General features: G+C 38.1%; 1 protein-coding gene across 1 annotated transcript; it reads left to right on the forward strand.

Moving 5' to 3' along the window:
* The first annotated feature begins 6,871 nt into the window (after window positions 1–6,871).
* LOC149011172 (uncharacterized) lies at window positions 6,872–16,900 on the forward strand. Its single transcript, XM_089161214.1, has 3 exons — window positions 6,872–7,605; window positions 14,825–15,115; window positions 15,196–16,900. Exons 1-3 carry the CDS (start codon window positions 6,962–6,964, stop codon window positions 15,920–15,922), a joined length of 1,662 nt encoding a protein of 553 aa, XP_089017340.1. The 5' UTR covers window positions 6,872–6,961; the 3' UTR covers window positions 15,923–16,900.
* The last annotated feature ends 6,097 nt before the right edge of the window (window positions 16,901–22,997 follow it).

The raw sequence follows: 22,997 nt of genomic DNA on the forward strand, positions 1-22,997 counted from the left end.
GGCCGCGGCGGGGGGGCGGGGCGGCGGGGGGGGGGGGGGTGGGGGGAGGGGGCCAGAACCCCCTTGAGACGCCCCCCCCCCCCCCCCCCCCCCCCCAACACCCACCCCCCCCCCCCGCGGGGGAGAAGGCAAAGGAGAAGATTAGAGAGGGTGATCGCAAGGTCAAAATTCCTCATGCCCTAATCGTTTCGGACCAATCATACAAGGGTAAAAACGAAACAGAAAACAGAGAAGACAATCAACTGATGACGGAGTTCGGCTATTAAGCCTACGTCTCCGGGACTCGAGTGTGAATCCAATCCACTATAGGTTTGGGTGATTACAAACTAAAGAAGAAGAACAGCAAGGAACATATAACCTGTAATACAATGTATCTGGTTCTCATAAGACCATCGAACGATCGCCTTGCTCATACGATCAGAAGCCCTATCTTTCCATGATCAACAACCACCTAGAACCATAGGTACAGAGAAGATCGAAGACGAACGCCATGAACGAAACCCTCAAGATGCTTCAAGAACCCGTAGCAGAGAGCAAATCAAAATCAGGAAAAACTGAGTTGCATAACTCGTGCGAACCAAAACCCCAGCCTTAATATAATAAGACTTGAACCACATGAACCAAAACAAACCGGTTCGGTTCAATCACTAAATACAAGATTACCAGATTACCCCAACATTCTCCCCCTTAATCTGTATCCCCAAAGAACTAACTATAGTGAATTGGATGCGACCGTCATCGTCCACGTATACCTGCACACACAAGACAAAAGAAAACATAGTACAAAACAAATAAAGAATATGCAAAATACCTAGACACACTAACCATGCAACACTAATGACTCCATGCAGATATACCATGCAACAGACTGCACCAGGTAGAGAAAACCTTAAACATAACTCATAACTCATAACTCACTCATACAATAATGAAGAGCAAACATGCACACACCGGGCATATATCCCAAAACGAGATAAACAGAATAAGAGTTATAAAAATTTGGGCAGCATCTCCCCTAAAAACCGCAACAAATGCAAACACGATAAACAAACAAATAACCACAAGACACACACCACAATCTAAACAAGTAATATACAACTCAAAAAACTTACAGAACATATGTACTAAAAGACAACATTACCAATTCCCAACAAATCAAGACAATGTAAAAATTTAGAAAGAGGCAATGACTTAGTACCACAGTCTGCGAGGATTATGCTCGAGTACTTACCTTTTCAACTAAAAGTGAACCATCGGTTATTTTATCCCCGAGAAAGAAGTATTTAATATCTATATGCTTGGTTCTATCATGATAAACAGGATTCTTACATAAGAAGATAGCACTCTGGTTATCAACAAAGACAACAGGTTTAATCTTCAAAATACCAAGTTCACATAACAAACCATTCAACCATATACTTTCTTTAACACATTCGGATGCGGCAACAAGCTCGGCCTGCGCAGTAGTGGACGAGAGCAACTATAGGCTGTTGTTGCACCTTCCAACTGATGCAATTACCGGATAACGAAAGAAATAAGAAGATAATGATTTCCTGTTATCTATATTACTAGCATAATCCGAGTCAGTATATCCTTCAAGAATAAGATCACCAGGTGTGGACTTGAACACTAGACCTTTATGAACAGTACCTTTCAAATACCTTAAAAGCCACTTAAGAGCAAGCCAATGTTCTTTACCGGGGTTAGACATAAACCTACTCAATACACTAACGAGCATGAGCAATATCGGGTCTAGTACATATCATAAGATACATAAGAGAACCTAAAAGACTAGAATAAGGGATCTTTGACATTTCATCTTTTTCAAAATTATTCTTAGGACAATGATCATTTGAGAGTTTAAAATGTGAGGCTAAAGGAACATTTACATGTTTACAATCAAGCATGTTAAACTTCTCAAGCACTTTCAATAAATATAACCTCGACCAATGAACATAGTATCCTCCCCCTTATCCCTATGAATCTCAATCCCTAAAATTTTCTTGGCTGTCCCAAGTTCCTTCATCTCAAATTCAGATTTCAGCTTGTTCTTAACATCTTGAATCGAGACTAGAATCAACACAAGCAATCAATATATCATCAACATAAAGTATAAGATATAACACAACAGAATCCGAAATGAGAAAATATAGGCAAGCTGTCATAAACACTTTTCTTAAACCCTACACTCAACACAAATGAATCAAAACGTTTATTCCATTGCCTAGGAGCCTGTTTAAGTCCATAGAGAGATTTCTTCAACAAGCAAGCTTGTGATTCATCTCCAGCTGCCGAGATGCCTAAAGGTAGTTGCATATATATCCTTTCTTCTAAATTGCCATGAAGAAAGGCGGTTTTCACGTCCAATTGCTCTATTGTCATTTTGTTACGAGCAACAAGGGACAACAACAACCTTATAGTCTTATACTTGGCAACCGGAGAGAAAATTTCATCATAATCCACCCCTTCTCTTTGAACAAAACCTTTTGCAACAAGTCCGGCCTTATATCTTTTGGAATTATCAATTCCATCATCTTTGATTTTAAATATCCACTTACAAGGTAATAACCTTTGATCCTTGGGCTTCGAACTAATTCCCAAACCTGGTTCTTATTTAATGAATCTAATTCATCATTAATGGCTTGAACCCATAAATCTTTATCTTTGGAACCCAAAGCTTCTTCATAGGAATTAGGTTCTTCTAACCCAATATCGAGGAGACAGAAATATCAGTCTCATGTGCAAAGTTGGCTACAAACCTTCTAGGTGGCCTAATCATTCTCCTAGCTCTATCCCTGGCCAATTGGTAACTACTCAAATCAGGAACTTCTTCCACCTTACCAGTAGAAGACTCAGGAGAGGGCAATGGCCCACTCTCACTCTCAGAAACTACAACCTCAGACTCTTTATTACCAGAGCTAGGTTGAGGGGAAGTCAAGGGTACTTTTGGTATACTAAAATCAAGAGTCTGAGCAGGACTTAAGAAAACATCAGCCTGCCCTAAATCGAATTGAGTGAAGTCTGTCATTCTTTGATCAAGTGGATTCAAGTTGGTATTGTCAATGGAAAGACAAGGGAACACACTCTCCCTAAAGAGAACATCCCTACTAATAAAGGTCTTAACACCAGGCACAGTCCTATCCCATAGCTTGTATCCTTTCACCCCCTCAGGATAACCTAGAAAGATGCTCTTTTTACTCCTGGGTTCTAATTTTCCAATACTCTGATGAGCAAAGGATTCACACCCAAACACCCTGAGGTAACTAAGACTGGGAGGTTTACCCCACCACATTTCCTCAGGGGTTTTAAACCCTAAGGTAACAGAGGGACTCCTATTGATTAGGTGAACAGCTGTTGTAACAGCTTCACCCCAGAAACCCTTAGGTACCCCTGAACTGATGAGCATACATCTAGTCTTGTTTAAAATTGTCCTATTCATTCTTTCAGCAATACCATTTTTTGAGGGGTGTATTTAACAGTCCTATGCCTTTGAATCCCTTTATCATTACAAAATCCATTAAACATTTCATTAACAAATTCTAATCCATTGTCGATCCTTAATGTTTTGACTTTCTTATCACTCAAGTTTTCTACCAAAGCAACCCAATACTTGAACTTTTCAAAAGTTTCATCCTTGGTCTTCAATAAGAAGATCCACACCTTCCTTGAGTAGTCATCAACAAGGGATAAGAAATAAGAATTTCTACCATAAGACAAGGCTGAAGCAGGTCCCCACAAATCAGCATGTACATACTCTAATATATCCCCGGATAAGTGAGACCCGGCTCCAAAGCTTAACCGGTGCTTGCTTACCTAAGACACATGACTCACAAAACTCTAAGTTATCAATGACATCCTTGCCAAACAGGCCTTGTTTACTTAGAGCTTGCATTCCTTTATTGCTTATGTGTCCTAGCCTAGCATGCCACACACTAGTGATATTTGATTCACTTGACGGACAACAAGTATTGGAGATATTATTAAGGAATGTACTACCATCAAAAACATACAAACCAGACTGAGAAATGCCCTTTAAACATACATGAGATCCCTTAGATACGATGCAGACTACCCCCGAGAGATACAAGTTACAAATCCAAGCCTTTGTCAAGGCTACTAATTGAAATCAAGTTTCTCTTTAAGTCAGGTATGTATCTAACATCATGTAATGTAAAAACAGATTTATTGTGATTTAACAATTCAACAGAACCAATACCAACTACATCACATAAATCATCATTACCCATCATAACTTTGGCATTATTCAACTCGGACAAGTGTGTAAACCGGTGTAAGTGTGGACACATGTGATATGTACAACCTTGAATCTAAAATCCATCCTTCTTGCCTACTAACCTCGAAATGGTAAGCACCTCACTTGATGTCTTCATAGACATTGGCTTGACCATTCTTGGGTCCAGGCATATCGAGAATGGGTATTCTCCAATTCCTTCATCTTTCTCTTATAAGCAAACAGTTTTTCTTAAAATGTCCTACTTTCTTGCAAAAGAAGCATCTCTTGAGGTTTGTTTCAGACTTGTTGTTCCCATTATTATTCTTATTGTTAGACTCATGGCTTTCAATAACTTTCCCTTTTCCTTTTGGTCTCCCTTGTTTGTAAGAGCCCTTGCCCTTTACAAACAGGTTTTCCCCACTGCCCTTAGTCTTACCAGAAGCCAATAGTTCAGACTCCCTATTCTTTAAGGCATCAATCAATTGTTCTAGGGAAATGTTTTGACATGCATATTTGATTGAGTTCTTCACAACAAGGTAATCATTATGTAATGAATTCAATAGGATAATAGACAAGTCCTGATTTTCCAATTTAGTCTTTTCACCTGTATTGGCTAAGTCTTGAATAAGCTTCTTAAATATATCTAGGTTCTTGTCAAGGGTAGTTGTAGGGTCCATCTTAAACCCATACAACCTCTCCTTTAAATAAATTTTGTTACCTAGATTCTTCTTCTGGTATATCTGCTCAAGCTTGTTCCAGACTTTTATAGGGGTGTTGTCTTCATCATCAAGACACCTGATGACCCCATCTGTGATGTTCCAGAGCATGCATCCAATTGCATTCTCCATCACTTCAGTCCTCAAGACTGGATCAATACTTTCAAAGAAAGCATCTGGGTCATCAATTGATCTTAGGAGCTTGTTGAGCCATTAAGGCTCGAACCTTCCTCTTCCAAATCCCAAAGTCCCCAGTTCCATCGAACTTCTCAATGTCTACCCTGGAACTCCCCATAGGAGTATCCAAACTTAGGTAACTAGGGTCCCTCCCTAGTCCTACAGCTCTACTAGAGCCTGTGGTTATAACACTAACCACACTGGGAGGTGTATCCTCCCCTGGTAGACTTAAACCCTTTATGGGCTCCACTTTGAACCCGGTCCAAAACACTAATCAGTATATATAAGAATCCAATTCACAATGCTTGATTAATCAATTCCGAAAAATGAAGATTATTCTAACAAAGTGTTAAATAATCAATATTAATTAATCACAAAAAGGAATAGTCTCAGTTTATACAAATTATAAAAACAGCAGCCTAATAATCAGATGTTAACACCACAGATCAATACATACCAAGTATTAGATCAATACTAACACAGAAAAATTAGACAGCATATATTATAATGAGAAATTCAAGATTAAATGAGATTAATTACAGCCAAAGACATATCAGAATCATATATCTATACTCAGATTGTTTCCTTAACAGATTCTAAACACTTAACAGAGCAAACAAACAGTTATATGAAAATATAACAGAGATTTATATAACCCGAATCAGAGTCATATCACATACCAAACATATGAGATGAGAATCAATTTCATACGTTCATACTTATGACAGAACTTGAATGGAAATTATACAAACAACATAATCATTCATATAACAGAAAATGTCGGCAGCGAAAGAAATTAAAGAAAATTTAGAACAACATGTTACAATCTTAACCGTATAGACTATCTTCACAATTTAGGGTTTAATTGATTTCACAAAACCTAAACGAAGCAGGGACCATGATTAACTTAGCTCTGATGCCAATCTGTGATCGCAAGGTCAAAATTCCTCATGCCCTAATCGTTTCGGACCAATCATACAAGGGTAAAAACGAAACAGAGAAACAGAGAAGACAATCAACTGATGACGGAGTTCGGCTATTAAGCCTACGTCTCCGGGACTCGAGTGTGAATCCAATCCACTATAGGTTTGGGTGATTACAAACTAAAGAAGAAGAACAGCAAGGAACATATAACCTGTAATACAATGTCTCTGGTTCTCATAAGACCATCGAACGATCGCCTTGCTCATACGATCAGAAGCCCTATCTTTCCATGATCAACAACCACCTAGAACCATAGGTACAGAAGATCGAAGACGAACGCCATGAACGAAACCCTCAAGATGCTTCAAGAACCCGTAGCAGAGAGCAAATCAAAATCGGGAAAAACCGAGTTTGCATAACTCGTGCGAACCAAAACCCCAGCCTTAATATAATAAGACTTGAACCACATGAACCAAAACAAACCGGTTCGGTTCAATCACTAAATACAAGATTACCACCAAAAAAAAAAAGGAGAGGAAGAGAAAACACAAAACCCACAAGAAAAAAAAAAAAAAGAGGAGGGGGGGGGGGGAGGAGAAGAATTTTTTTATAAAAAAGGGGGAAGAAGAAAAAAAAAATTTTTTTTACCTGTGTCCCCTCCTTTTTTTTTTTTGGTATGTTTTTAATATAAAACCCACACCCCCCCCCCCCCCCCCCCCCCCCCCACCTTTTTTTTCAACCCCCCCACCCACCCCCCGGGGGCCCCCGCCCCCGAAAAGATTTTCCCCCCGCTATTGCCGACGCCCCTCACACCGGTTACCGATTAGGGTACCACCCTACCACCGACGATTACCTGGTGATAAGGGTTGTGATTATCGCTGTGGATGATGATGAGTACAACGGCTTCCACATGATGGTGTATTCTCTTAGTAGCAACTCATGGAGAATAATTGAGGGCATTCCCCAATTTGACATCCAAAACCCAGTCGGGGTTTTTACAAATTCTGCTTTTCATTGGGTGTCTAGTGGTCCCGTTATTGTTGCTATTGACATTAGAGATGATGAGCGTCGGGAGGTACCTCTGCCTAATCTTGTGGAAGATGAGCTTCGGGAGGTGCCTCTGTCTGATGATCTTGAGGATGATGATCTTGTGGAAGATAAATTCTACATTACCATCGGGGTTCTAGGAGAAAAAAACCAGCTTTGCATGCTCTGTCACTTTTCCAAAGTGCGTGTTGAGTTTTGGGTGATGAAAGATTATGGGGTGAGGGACTCCTGGGAGAAACAGTTCATAATCGAACAGCCATTGGTGTTAGGGAATTCTCTAAATTACATCATGCCTATGTGCTATTCAAAGAAGGGTGAAGTTCTACTCCGGATAGGTCAGGGTAGTGAAGGGATTTCAGGAAATATGGTGCTTTATGATGCCCATAAAGGAAGGGCAAATCATCTTAGGTTTCGTTACCAGATGGAGGCAGTATACATTGGGAGTCTCATATCACTTGATACGAAAGGTGGAGTTGATAAGAAAAGAAAAAAAAGGAAGAAACAAAGGTAATCTGGTTGAGCAGATTTACGCTTCAAGTTAATATATTATGTCTAGAATTGTTTTTACATCATTGAATTGTGTTTTAACACTCTTGGTTCTTGTAACCATCTAAAGTCGTAATGAAATCAATCAAAATTCAAGTTTTTGGCATTCCAAATAAAGGAAAAGTAGGTTGAAGAAATGTACTTTAGTTTTAAGCTTAATGGATCTTCATTCTTCACATGACACTATTGCATTTGGTTGATGTGAACGGACTTATTTTTAATTTACCTGTTAATTGTAATGACCTGAGATCTATCCTTGTGAATCACAATTAAGTTAGTTGGATAAGAGTAATTGGAATTTAATTTATTTAGAAAAGAGTTAAACAGTGAGACTGCTAAAAGGCCTTTTGGAAATTTGTCTTGTTACCTTGGTACACTCTATGTTTCCACCAAGAAGCTGCACTTACAGGAATTGTTTGGAAACAATTACTGCTATTACCCATAAATTTTTAGATTACAAACATACCAGTAACATTTCAGGTTTATCTGTTAAGTGATGATCTCTTCACCTAAAATTCTTCAAAAGTCAGAAATACTTTTCCTTCTTCAACAGATCTGTTTGGTTTATCTCTTTCTTTTTGTTTTACGCCTCAATAGTGGCACACAATATGCATTGGGAGTCTTACTTCACTTGATACTAAAAATGGAGCTGACAAGGAAAAGAAAAAAAGGAAGAAACAAAGGTAATTTTGATAGAGCAGATTTACACTTCAAGCTGCTATATCATGTTTACAATTTTTTTTTGCGGTTAGTTTTGTGTTTACACTCTTGCACTTATTATCAATTATAGTCTCATCTAAAAAATTCTATGAATTATATTATTCCTTTCTTGGGATCAACCAAGCTTTGGAACTGTCTACAGAAAAAGTATCGGAAGACATGAAAAATAGTTTGAGCTTAATATATTTTCATTTTTCTCACAATAGTAATGCATTTGGGTGATGTGAAAGTGTCTTATTATTTATTTTTCAGTTCGAAGTACTTGAGATCATTCCTTCAATTAGACTGCTAAAAGGGCTTTGAGATATTGTCTTGTTTTCCTTGGTTTTCAAATATTCTTTAGCCTGTTCTGAATTCTGTTAATTTGTTTCTCCTCATTATTTATTTGCTCATCCTTCACTGTTAATGAATGTTGCTGCTTGTAATGGTAGCCTTATCAAAGATTTTGAAATTTGGGAATAAAGTAATAGATGGACCTCTTTCTCTATTGTTAATAACATTTACACTTAGACTTGTTTGACTCTTGGCATTAACCAGTAAGGATGTTTAGGTAGATTATCATCACAAGCACTACTGGAGGAATTTCTATGGTTAGTACATATATATTGAAAAGAATTTGTTCAACATGTTTATATCCCTCCAAGTGTGTTAAGTAATTTGGATATTTGGATTGGTCGTCTTGGTGAGTAGATTTGAACCTATTTTCTGGAAGTTATATAAGGTTTGATGTTTTTGTTTTAATATAATTATGTTAAGCCCTAAACTCAGTAGCTTTACAATGGCAAAACATTAACAGAAATATAGTAATAGTATTAGATTTTATTAATTGCTGAACTGAAGAACTCAATACCCAGAACACAAGCTGCAGTAGGTATTCCTATGGCTACCCGAGAGCAACAGCTTCCACCCTTAATTTCCTTGATACCAATCGTTGATCCTAACCTACTTCTGTTCCCCAATACTAATAGTATTTAGTTTCCTAAATTATTCCTTTAACAGAACAATCCCTCCCCTCCCCCCTCCCACATCCATTCTTATTTGGAAGTTTCTGTCTCAAATCCAATTCCAACAGTTTCACCTTGTCCTCAAGGTGAAAATCTGGAAACTGGTAGCTTGTCTCATCATAATCCTCCCAAGTGTTTTTCACGTGAAGGCAGCCCATTCCACTTAACCAGTACTTCCAACACTGCTTGAGCTGAGAAGCGGATGGCCACCAAGTCCTCTAGAGTGAGCTGCAATTTGCCGTCTACCGCCAAGCATGAGGGAAGTGGCCGGGGGTTGATATGCTGTCCAACCACTGACTTCAACCGAGAAACATGGAACACCGGTTGGACTTTTGAATCAGCAGGCAAACAAAGACAATAAGCAACTGGTCCTACTTGCTCAATGATTGGGTGAGGCCCATGGAAGCAATGGCATTTTCATTGGGTAGCTTGCCAAGTTTCTGGAAACGATGAGGTTGGAGCTTGAGGAAGACGTCTTCTCCCACTTGATAACTCACCTCTTAGCGGTTTGGATCAGCTGAAGCACGCATATGATCCTGGGCCACTTGAAGATTTGACTCGAGGTCATCCAACACATGATTGCATTCACGGAGGAACACATCGACATAATCTGCTCCTTCCATCTTCCCAGCATAATAAAGTGGGTGGTTCTCGTCCATACATAACCTGAAACAGAGTCGTCTTAGTGGCTTAATAGAAAGTTGTTTTGTGCCAATACTCCGCCCATGGTAGCCAATTAATCCAGTCCCGTGATTGTCCAGCACAGAAACATCTCAAGTAAATTTTGAGGCTGCAATTGACCACTTCTTTTCCCCCATCAGTTTGAGGATGATGTGGGCTGTTGAACTTCAGATAGGTGCCAGCCAGTTTGAAGAGCTCCGTCCAAAAGTTACTAATGAAGACGCGGTCCCTGTTAGACACGATGGACCTAGGAAACCCATTCAACCGATGACTTCCTTCTTGAACAGATTAGCCCCATCCTTTGCAGAGTAGGGGTGAGATAGAGCAATGAAGTGTGCATACTTTGATAGTCGATCAACCACTACAAGCAATGTGTCCCCACCTCTGGTCTTCGGTAAACCACCAATAAAAGCCATACCATCCCAAATGCGCTCCGCTATTGGTAAAGGTTGGAGGAGACCAGCGCATTTCATGGCCTCATATTTGCTGCATTGACAGGCGTCACAACTGGATACAAAGTCACGGACAGCAGCCTCTTTTCCGACCGAATACACGAGTGCTGCCCGCCTTGAAAATTTTACTTAGTATCTGGTCAACCCAAAAATTCACGTATAGCCTTTAGATTTCGGGGATGGGGCCACTCCACCATACATATTGATTTTTCGTGGGTCTACTGCCACTGCTTCTTTGGAGATGATGTGTCTCAAGTATTCCAATGTCCCCAGCCCAAATGAGCCCTTCTTCCAGTTGATTATCAAGCTATGTTGCGACAACAGTACAAAGGTGGAATGTAAATGAACCACATGCTCCTCCGTGGATCTGCTATACACCAAATATCGTCAAAAAATACGAAAACAAATTTTCTTAAGTGCTTTTGGAATACCTCGTTCATAAGTGACTAGAATGTGATTGGGGCGTTCGAGAGCCCAAATGGCATTACTAGGATCTCATAGTGCCCATTATGAGTGTGGAATGTCGTCTTCTCCTCATCCCCCTCTGCCATGCGAAGTAACCTAACTTCAAATCAAATTTGGTGAGTACTGTGGCTCCACCTAACTCATCCAACAACTCGTCAATCACTATAATTGGGAACTTGTTGGGAATGGTAGTTTATTTAAGTTGCAATAGTTGACACAAAACCTCCATCTTCCATCCTTCTTTTGTACAAGCAAAACCAGGCTGGAATAGGTACTCACACTGGGCCGTATCAAATCCAGCAATCTACATCTCCTATACCAACCTCCCAACTGCATCCTTCTGAGTAGGGGTGTCAACGGTGCGGTTTGGAGCGGTTTGGAGCGGTTTCGGGCCGGGCCTAATGGTTTCGGGCTGAGAAACCCCCCACCCAAACCAGCCCATTTAAAAGATAACGGTTTCGGTGCGGTTTGGGTTCGGGTTGACTAACGGTTTAGCCTAATGGTTTGGATTCGGTTTGGCTTACTTTTTGAACTAAATTAAAAATCAATATTGAAATTTATTTTTATTTTTTCCTCAACTCCAAATCCTAGTTTCTCACACACAAAACTACAAAAGATAGAGGATGAAGACTCCAAGTAGATTCAACGATAAGTGATGGCATTAGCTTGATCCAAACTACCCTCCACCCTAAAAAAATAAAGAATTTAGATTTTTCTATCATGTGTAAACGGTGAAACAACGTTAACGATTAAGATTAAGAATTAAGAGTTAAGAGTTATCAATTAAGATTTTAAAATTTTAAAATAATAAAACTAAATGAAATTTAAAAATTAAAAAGTTAACGATTAAGATTTAGACTTAAGAGTTATCAATTAAGACTTTTAAAATTTAAATAATAAAACTAAATGAATTTTGAAATTTAAAAACTTAAAACTTAAACCTTAAACGTGTTAACACTCAATTCTCAACTACTCAAACTCAAGTTTCAACGTCTCAAACACCGAAATTGATGGATCATTAATTACATTTGAACAATACCCAAAAAAAATAATTACATTTAATATTTTAATTTTATTTATGTAAAAGACTAACGGGCTGACGGGCCGCACACGGGCTGGGCCGGGCCAGCCCAAAACCGTTCGGGCTGAGGACGCTCAGCCCAATTACGGCCCATTAACAATCGGTTCGGGCCGGTTTGGGCTATAACAGGCCGGTTCGGTCCGGTTTTAACGGTTTGGGTTGAAAATTGACACCCCTACTTCTGAGAATGTGGGTAGCGGTATGGCTGTATATTTGGTGGTCTACTGCCCTCCACCAGTCTGATGGTATGGTCGTAGGATTTCTTAGGTGGCAACCCGACGGCCTCCACAAACAAGTGTGTGAACTCATCTGGCAACCCCACTACAGCTGAATCTTCCTGAGCCCTTCTAACTTCCAAGTCTGTGAGTTGCAGTTGCAGCCAGTACCCCTCTCCTTCTGCCTGAATATTCTTCCACCATCCATTCATGGTCGTCTCCATCTGCAGTAGGGTGGGATCCTGCAAAGTCTTACAATATCCCTTTGCCATTCGAAACTCATGGTCTGGAGGCACAAGTTACTTCTTACCTCGCCTAAGGTTGATACCCAATCAACCCCGAGGATTATGTCAATGCTGCCCAGATCGAATGGGAGTATGTCCTTCACAAAACTCACCCCGCCAATTGTGATTTTCACATCCTGGCACACCCCTGAACCCCTACTGCTTCCTCCATTTCCTAGAATGACCTGTAATGTTTTCTCAAGTGCTTCCAGCCCCAGAGGTCCCATCAACTCCATGACCACGAAATTATGAGTAGCACCACAATCGACTAGGATCATCACCTCCTAGCCACTAATCTATCCTTGCAATTTCAAGATTTTCGGTGAGCCGTTCCCCACTAGAGAAGTGCTAGAGAGTTCCACCTCAGTCATAGGTGCAATTTCCACACCCCCTGCCTCACTATCAATCTCCGTGTTTATTACTGCCAGTCCTGCGTCCTCTTCTTCGTGCAGCAGAAGCAACCGCAGTTGCTTAAAGGGGCATCGATGGCCCCTGGTTTATGGTGCGTCACACCAGAAACACACCCCTATGTCCATCTTTTCATGTATCTCCTGAGACAGCCATCGAGACCTGGTGGGGTTCCCAGTCGCAGCGGTAGTTGCAGCTCAATTTTGAGAGGAAGAAACGACGGTTCAACTGTTTTCTGGTTCGATCGAGCCGCTGCAACAATAGACCTCTCTGGTTTGCGTTGTTTCCTAGGTTGGACTGTGGTCCAGCTGCATTAGTTGGGCCCAGATCAGCATATCATTGTGAAGGGCTTTGGGTTTGGTTTAATTGGGGGGCTGGGGCCAAGGTATTTTCTTTTGGTGTTTAGTTACCTAATTTCATGTCGCCACAGCTTGGCCAAATCCATTTTTTTGGCCCAGCATATTAGGCCCAAACAGTTTAACCTCCACCCTAATCTCCTCATTTAACCCTGCGCACCTTCAAGCCACCCTTCTTTTATGGCACCTGCAGCCGCTGTGAGTGCCTTAAAAGTTTTTGTGATATCTTGCGATGGTGCCAACCTGCTGAAGAGTTATAAGTGCCTCCTGGGGTGTCTTCAGTTGCGCCAACCGAAATTGTTGAACCAGGGCGTCTTTCAAATCTATCCACGACACCAACGGATTGTACTGCACTGCTGAACTGAAGAACTCAATACCCAGAACACAATCTGCAATGGGTATTCCTACGGCTGCCTGAGAGCTACATCTCCCACCCTTAATTCCCTTGATAACAATAGGTGATCCTAACATACTTCCATTCCCCAATACTAATAGTAAATAGTGTCCTAAATTATTCCCTTAACAGAATCCCCCACCCCCCCCCCCCCCCCAATATCCATTCCTATTTAGCAGTCTCTGTCACAAATCGAATTTCTTTCTCAACTGTTGCACATCAGATACTGAAGCCCTCTTTCTATGCTTGCGAGTATACACTAGCAGTACAAGAGGCCTATCAAATTATATTTCAGTTCTTTCTTGTGCATGATATAGGTTACACATGCTGATGATATGCAATTGTTGTTTCTTTGTTGTGCATGATATAGGTTACACATGCTGATGATATGCAATTGTTGTTTTCAAGAATTCTTGCGGTATCTATTTCTGGAGTACATTTATGTTTTGATGAACATGTGCATGCAATAGAAAATCAAAGAATTGCTGAGGGTAATAAAATGATTTAGGAAATGGTGAGTGGGGAGATAACGCCCTGTTTTCCTTCTCTCTTTTTTTTTTTTTTTTTTTTTTTTTTTTTGGTGGGATGGCTAAAGAAATTCATAACCAAACTTTGAAGAGGAAGAAAAGGAATGTGAACCGATGTGATTATCACCCTTCCGGTAGGGGTTTAGATATTGGATGACCAAGGCCTTACTAGTCCGGAAGGTGGGTTTCTTTGAAGTCTGGGAAATTCTAGGACTGGTGATGAATTCCAAAGCCTCGCTCAAATATCATGAAGTAGCTGCCTTGTTCTTGGGTCCCACATTCTAGATCATTCCTATATATACAAGAGCGTGTTTATGCCTCACAATTTTGCTTACTACAATCAAAGACCTTGACCTAATAGAATCTAAATTACTCAAGAATTCTCTCTTTAATAACCATTGATTGATCTGCTTTATTTTATGACATTGCATCCTTATTTTTCATTCATAAAGATTTACCATGCTTGTTATATTTTCCTTGATCTTATTTCTCTCTCTTTTTCTTTTTTCTTTTTTTCGTTTTTTTGGGGGTGGGGGAGGTCTAACTTGCTATGCTCTTGTAAGCTCACCTCTTTGATGTAGTGTTTCTTTTAGATTAGAGAAATGCGGGAAGGAGATCAGGAGGGCCAACTTGTTGGACCCAAGCAGGAAGAAACCAAGGGCGGACCCCAGGGAGGGCACATCTCAAATGGCTCAGGAAGAAGGATATACTGCTGAGTCTCCAGCGTTGCCAAATTTTGTTCCCCAGTGGAACTTGACAGAGAAATCGTCAGTCATCAATGATCCTTTTGTGTCTCAAGTATGGTCCATGCTTGCCCAACTCCCCATTGATTGTAAGGCTATGGCTGAGTTTGATGACAAGAAGTTTACAGATTCTGCTTTCTGGTATGTGCCTGAACTTTGTATATTGCCTTCTTGTGTTTTTGATTCCCAACCGTACTAACTTGTTCTTATTTCCTGTGTAGTGCCATGGCCAGGTTGTTCCCTTTCTTTGTGGAGGCAATCAACCGTGCCTCCCGTTCTTCCACAGAGGCCTCCACCTACTTGAATAAAATCACTGAGCAGCATACTGAGATTGAGAGACTTCATGACTCTGTGAAGAAGCTCATGGTCGAGGTGGATGGCCTCAAGAAGGAGAAGGATGCGTGTGTCCAGATGGAAAATCTGATCCGGAAGGAAAGGAATGAAGCGCAATCAGAGGCTCAGAAGGCCAAAGGGGAAACTGCCCATGTTCGGGATGAAGCTGCCAGGGCCTGGGAGGAGGTTGTCACAGCTCGGGAGGAGGCTTCTAAATATGCAAAGGAGCAGGCCAACCTCAAGAGGGAACTGAGTCTACTACAGTCGGCTTGGGAGGACGCTATCGAGAAGGCCAAGGCCCATGCCGTGGCTGAGAATCTAGAGAGTCTTGAGTTGGGGAAACTGGCAACCAGCTACGACGTCAGAGCCTTCAAGCTGGGTCTGAAGGATATGTGGATTAAATTTCTCCAGGACTACCCGGATCTTGACACTTCAAAGTACACCACTTGCTGTGACCCGGCTATCTATGATGGGTTGGGGATGGAGAGACCAAGCTCGATTCCTCCAAAGCCTATCCCTGAGGTGGAGGGTGTTGGCAAGGAGAAAGGTAAGGAAGAAGACAAAGTGGATGAGGTTGGCGAAGGATTCCAGGATGTGGCCAACAATGGAGTCTAGGATGAGGCAACCCGAGCCAAGGAGACTGATACCTGAACAGAGGAGGTTCTTGAAGAAAGGGAGAGGCTGCTTACTCAAAACAATTAGATACTGTGGGCAGTCTTCTGGAGCCCTGGTGCATTGGAGTCTTGTTTCACGTGATACTAAAGTTGGAGCTGACAAGAAAAAAGGAACAGAGAACAGAGGTAATTTGACTGAGCAGAATTACACTTCAAGCTAATATATCATGTTTTTGATTTTCTTGTCGTTAGTATTTGTGTTTCCACTCTTGCACTTATCAATTATGGTTTCATGTAGAAAATTCTGTGAATTATTATTCCTTTCTTTTTCTTTCAACCATCTGTAAAGTTGTAATGTAATCAATCAAAATTTCAGACTATATGTAGCTTGAAGACCTGAAAAATAGTTTGAGCTTAACATATTTTCTTTTTTCTTATAGTAGTAATGCATTTAGGTGATGTGGAAGCAGCTTATTATTTACTTGTCAAATCTAATCACCTGAGAGATCCTTCCAGTATTAGAGTTAAGCAGTGAGCCCTGCTTTTTGCATCCATTATTATTTACCCTTTAATTACTCTGCTGAAATGGACTCTGGAAATTGTCTTGTTTCCCTTGTTTCCAATAAATAGTCTGTGCTGAATTCTGTTAATTTCTTTCTCCTCATTATTATGAATCCTTCGTTGTTAATAAAATTCCAGTGTCTGCTTAATCTTTCTCCAAATGTGACTTCTCAATAGTAAGTGAAGGAAGCAGATCAAATTACCTAGTTTTGCTGAATTCTCATTCCATTTACAAGGGATGTTGGTTTCTCAATTTGCAAAACTAAACTTTCAAGAGCTAATTGAAAGGCAAGGATTCAGTGTAATTGACCTTATTGAGTTGGGAAAGAATTTTTATTTTTTTCCCTATTTATCAAATACTTTCATGCCCATATTGATTCGACAGGTTTTCATTCCATTGAACATGCTTAAGATTCACACTTCATTAAGATTATCAAAACACTGATAACCAGTTTTGCCCCTTTTGTGCAACAATGACAAATGAAATATATATTAAAAAAAAAAAAACTCATGTATTGTGATGCTATCACCAGAGATACCTGATTTTTCAAAATCCTAATCTAGTTTACCTGAGTTTGTCTTTTTCACCAATAAATAAATAGAAAGGTTTACAAACTTGCAGTATAGAGATGTCTTCTGCACCACATTTAGTCTTTGAGGTACTAGATACATAATGGTGAGCTAAAAGAAAAAGGAGCCTCAATGATGCATGAAACTTACGGCACGATTTTAAATGCATCATCAAATTAGGTTTGAGTGGGTTAGAATATTAAATAAGTCTCTAAATAATATATTATCGGTTTTTGGACGGATTCAGTCGGATTCGGATGAATAATCGGATAGTTATTTTCTTAAGTAGATTCTTTTAAATGGGCATGAATATAGATTGAATACAAGTTTTCGATTTTAAATGCATCATCAAATTAGGTTTGAGTAGGTTAGAATATTAAATAAGTCTCCAAATTTAAAACCTCGCACTTATCAAAGTCACTTATCAAAGTAACTCCGGTTATTTCCTATACACATGGTAAAATCTCGGTCTTCGGATGCATGCTGCAGGGCTGCCGCAAATAAAAATTGGATGAAACATGACTTCGCCAATGTATATTTCACGTTAATCTATTTATTTATATACATTATGCATTATAATTCCTTAAAGACCAAGCATAAACAAACATTTTTTTGGGGCCAATTTGATTGTGGGAAATAAAAGTTTGATGGAGCTCAAGTAACCTATTAATTAACCAAGATTCTTAATTTTTTGACTTTTGAGAAAGTTTTGTTTCATCAATCTTAACGTGCATTTGTTATTTTTATGGGCCTTTTTGTTTTCACTCGCGTCTTTGTGTATTCACTTATTTAAATTATTCCTGTTTAAATGGATTCATAGGTCAGCGCTTTGGTCATTTTTTCTTTTTTTTGGCCAAAGGATCATGTAAATTAAGAGCCCTTCACCAGAAAAATCAACTTTTTTTTTTAATGCCCAAGGGTCATGTAAACTGAGAGCCCTTCACCAGAAAAGTATTGAGATGGCTATGCATGCATCTTCATCTTATAGATCTGCTTTTGTCAAATAGCTTTTTATGCATCAATAGTAAAAATCAAGGAGATAATAGGACTATGTGTATATTGAATGGGATTCACTAGTCCTCATTGGAATGGTCAAGCAGAAGAGTGCAGTTCTGGCCCATGATATCCAGCCCATTATCAGAGCTATCAGCATTTGAGCCCTTGGTTTTTGGATTGTAAGGTTGTCTATATTTCTAGGAGCTCCAATTTAGTTCCGGACCAACTAGCAAGGAGGGCCAGTCAATTACTGGTACAACTAAATGACATATATCCGCTCCTTGGTTGCAGTCTTTATGTAACTCTGTAGCATCGGCTTCTTTATGAATAAAATTTGCACTTCACTACCAGAAAAAGAAAAAGAAAAGGAAACGTTAGGTTTAAGCCTTCATCATTCCATATCTTTTTCCCATCCCCTGGACCTATGGCCCTCAGTCCTGAGGACGGGGGTTTGATGATGAAAAAAGAAAAGACAATGATGTCATGTCATAGAGTAGTCATGTATTTGTTTTTCCAGAATATATAGTTGTTTTGTAATAGTATTGCATCAATTATCATCTATACTAATATGGATCGATAAGTATGAATATGTGTTGGTTCATATAAGTCAGGAATTCAAGCATAATCATTTCGTGATAATGTTCTTATTTCATTAGGGTGTAAGTTTAGCCTTGGTTACCAAATATACTCCAAACTAGCCTAAGCCTGAATATGGACTACGGATAACAAATCTAGAGCACAAGTCGAAGTCAAAATATTCTAACCTTGTTATCCGAGCACAAGTCGAAGTCAAAATATTCTAACCTTAAATTATGATAAAGATTGGATCAGATTGTGTGTTTGATCTAGCTCAACCTTCACACTTTGTAGGATAATCTTTGGTAAATTCACAACAATTATATGATGGACAGTTATATTATCTTGTGATCAGCATTAGGGTTAGAGTCACATAGAAGGTTTTAAAAGTTTTTTTTTTTTTTTTTTTGGTAAAATAGAAGGTTTTAAAAGTTAATGTCCCAACCCAACCTTATTGCTGCCCTATTTTTTTTATTTTATACTATTTTTTTTCAAAAATACCCCTTCTAGATATTATTTCTTTGGTTTCAAATTGTGGGTGACTTTTCATTTGGGTTGGCGTGTAACAAAATTGTAATTTTCTTTAATGAGACATGATAGCAAGCACTATTTTTGCTTTAATGAGCTGTAAATCTTGACTTGTGGCTAATCTGAAGAGTGTTAATGTCGAAAGTGATTTAGGTTTTAAAAAAAAACCTAATATCTCCAAATCGGAAGTCATAATTTAAATCCCTTCAAAGTCAAGGATAAAATTCTATATTATATTATATAATATTTCTATTTATCAATTATATGAAATCATTTAGTTTTTTTTTTTTTTTTTTTTTTTTGATGTGGCAAGAGTATTGAGTGAATACAGCTAATAATGCCCATTGATTTGCATTGCTTACCTAGATTTAGGGACTGTTTGGTTACATGAGTCCGGAGATTTCAAATATCTAGAGATTTCAAATCTATGGAGTTATAATTTATAAAATTAAATGTTTGGTTGTGGAATAAAATCTGTAGATTCATCCTAAAAAATTATTTGATCAATGTGATTTTTGTGAATGTACAAATGTATAGCTTATTTGAAATCTCTGAATTTCACCCCTTACCCATAAATCTACAGATTCACGTTTTTAGTGTAAAAAGGTGAATCTCTAAATTTCATGAATCTAGAGATTTTTACAACCAAACAGGTATAATTCTCAGATTCATGAATCTAGAGATTTCAGGATTAATGTAACCAAACAAGCCCTAAATCAATCCAATTAATTGGGTCACACACTCAATCGTGGTCCTACTCAACTCAATTATATTACATAAAAAACTGTCAACCAACTGCGTGGCTTTTAAAGGTCAAATGAAAATGGTTGGTAAGAGTCAATTTTTGCCCGCTGCCTTAGTGGCAAATCAACACATAGTTTGGTAGGTAGTTCAATTGATTTTTCATTATTTTTGTTCTCACTTTTCAAAGGGTCATCAATTGATTTTTCAACAAAAATATATTCACTATTCTCCAATACATGCATAATAAGGTACATGACATCTTACAAGTCAATTGCATAAAATTAATTATGAAATCCAAAATGGTGTGGTTTCATTCACAAAGGCATTAGAGACTCCATGTATGTGATTAGCTCTTAGGCTGTTATGTATTTTTTTAGTGCTTATACACTGAAGCTCCTATCAAACACTCTATCAAAGTAAGCAATTAAGAATAATGTTGCAATACAATTCGGTTTCGTGGTTTTTCTTTTTTTGGTATCTGAGGTTCATCCGGGTCAATTTGCACGCACCTCAATTACAACCTTAAGGGGGAGCTTTATTGTCCACAAAGGTCAAACCCATGACCTCTCCACTAAGAAGTATAGATCTTACCCCTCTACCAACCCTGCATTGACCAGTTATGTTAAATTTGATTGCATTATGTTGATGTTTTGAATATCCTATTCTTCACTTTAATCTTAAATATCCTGACTTTGATCCTAATCTTGTCAAGTCAGGTAAGATCAATGCAAGTTAAATACTTAACCCTAATCTTAACATTGACCCTAACAACAAAAATAATGAAATAATTTATAATTTTATGGTGAAATTACTATGAAGTTTACCATAGTGCAGAGAAACCCAGTCCTAAAATAAAGTTAATTTCCACAATCTGGTAGAGATATTTCAATTATTATATTTGACTTTAGGGTTTTCTATCTACCTTATTATGTACAAATACATATCTCATATGCTTTTGAAAGAGCAATTATGTCTTCATCTTCTCTATTGTAAAACCATATATAGTGAGCTCAAGAGTAGTTCTTTTTTTTGCATTTCAATAAAAATCATTAACCAAAAAAAAAAAAAAAAAGTAAAATCAAGAATAGATATTGGACAGTTTGATAACCCACCAAGTGTTTCTGTTTGAAAAATCCCTATTGTTAGGGTTGACGAAGTAATGAATGCAAGAGTTCAGTTGCAGTAGGAGAGGGTTTAGTAGGATTCCTATGTATAGGATGCCAAAGTTACACACTCGACTTTACCTTCAAGAAACTGACAACATAACAATTTGTTGTTGCATTAAAAGTGTATCTTGAAGCATAAATTTTCATAAATTCCACTTATATTGCAAAAATCAACGAAAACAAAATAGTTTTAGCGAATAGTTTTCTACGAACTTTTTTTGTTTCTCAAAGCAATAAACAATAGAAACTGTTTTTTGCTAGATCATCAAACATGACCAAATCTTCGGAAGAACTTTTTGTTTAGATCACAGGTTCATCCAAGCCAACTTATGCACACTTCAACTATATCCTTATGATAGTTTTCAAATATAATTTTAGTATACAGTGGGGCGTCACTAGTTCCAATGATATTCAAACTCTTGACCTCATACTATGAGGTTGTTGGTCTTTTGTGAACTAAGCCAACCTTGAGGTTTGATCTTTTCAAAAATTATGTGAAATCTTCTCTTACAGGCAAAGGTAGACTTAGAATTCAACATTGGGAGGGGGGACGAAGAATGAAAGTCCGGATAACCTTCCCGCTGGGGATGCATATGTTTTTCCGCTACACATTGTGTGGGCCTTTATAAAACATATTGGAGATCCTACCTCTGAATTATTTTATTATATTAGGGCCTATTTGGTTACATGAATCTAGAGATTTCAGATCTTTGGATTCATGAATGCGAGATTTATACCCGTTTGGTTGTGAAAATCTCTAGATCCATGAAATCTAGAGATTCATCTTTTTACACTAAAAACTTAAATCTATAGATTAATGGGTACAATGTGAAATTCAGAGATTTCATCCCTAGTATAAAAACGCTAAACATTTGTGCATTCACGAAAATCACTGATAAATCCACAGATTTCATTCCACGTATTTAGTTAACCATACAGTTAATTTTATAAATTATGACTCCATAGATTTGAAATCTCTAGATATTTGAAATCTCCAGACTCATGTAACCAAATAGGCCCTAAGTATATCTTTCTAGGGTTGAATTATGTGTATTTATTTTTTATTTTTTTGTATTATTGCTTTAAGTTATCTATATTTTGTCAAAAAAAATATTATTATCAATAATTTACCTTTCTTTTAATGTGTGGGTCTCAAAAAATATATGTTGACATATTCTTTTGCAAGAAATGCAATCCAATGGTAGTTTTACCTTATTAGACATTTTACTCACAATATAAAATCAAATAACAAAAATTGCAAAAGAAATAAAGAAACATATAATATAAAATCAAATAAAAAGAATAATAATAAAAAGAAAAAATAAATGATAAATAAATTGAGAAAGAGTACCTTATCGTGGAGAAATTTTTTTCCAATTTTTCCTTAACCCACACTTGTAGAAAGGGAAGAAAATAAATAGAAAAATAAAAAAGAGGAAGATGTTAGGTTTTTTATTAAAATCTATATTATCTATATATTAAGTTTCAAAATTAGTTTTTGCATTTCTTTTATTTAATTATTTTGTTAGTGTGTGGGACCCATGAGGTAAGGGTGGTAATGAGGTCATTCATGACTTTGGTTATGAGACTTTTCATAACAATGGTCATGGATCTTAAAGGTCTTGATCATGGTGATAAGGTGGGCTTACATGGAATTTACTCAAATTCTAACTATTGACATTCATTTCTCATTTCAACTTCATGACCATTCATGGCCATTACCATGAGTAGGGTTAAGGTCTTTGAATTGATTAAATTCAATTCATTCCAAAGAAGTGAATATGAGAGTTACTTTTCCAAGTAATTGGGAGGTTAGGTCAAGGTGGCTTATTCTCATTAGTGGAGGAGGGACAAGCCATTGATTCTCCAATTCATTGCCTTAAGAATCCTAAGGGGTGTAAGGTGAGGTTTGAGCCTATATAAACCCAACATTTC

The sequence above is a fragment of the Hakea prostrata genome, chromosome 7, assembly GCF_041222555.1.
Source record: "Hakea prostrata isolate BN-2017 chromosome 7, UWA_Hpros_2, whole genome shotgun sequence".
Lineage (NCBI taxonomy): Eukaryota > Viridiplantae > Streptophyta > Magnoliopsida > Proteales > Proteaceae > Hakea > Hakea prostrata.

Bases quoted from the DNA above. Each gene is read 5' to 3' on its own strand.
- LOC149011172 (XM_089161214.1), top strand. From the start codon at position 6,962: ATGATGGTGTATTCTCTTAGTAGCAACTCATGGAGAATAATTGAGGGC. The intron at 7,606-14,824 runs GTAATCTGGTTG...TGTTTCTTTTAG, and splicing joins AAAAAAAGGAAGAAACAAAG to ATTAGAGAAATGCGGGAAGG. The intron at 15,116-15,195 runs GTATGTGCCTGA...TTTCCTGTGTAG, and splicing joins TTTACAGATTCTGCTTTCTG to TGCCATGGCCAGGTTGTTCC.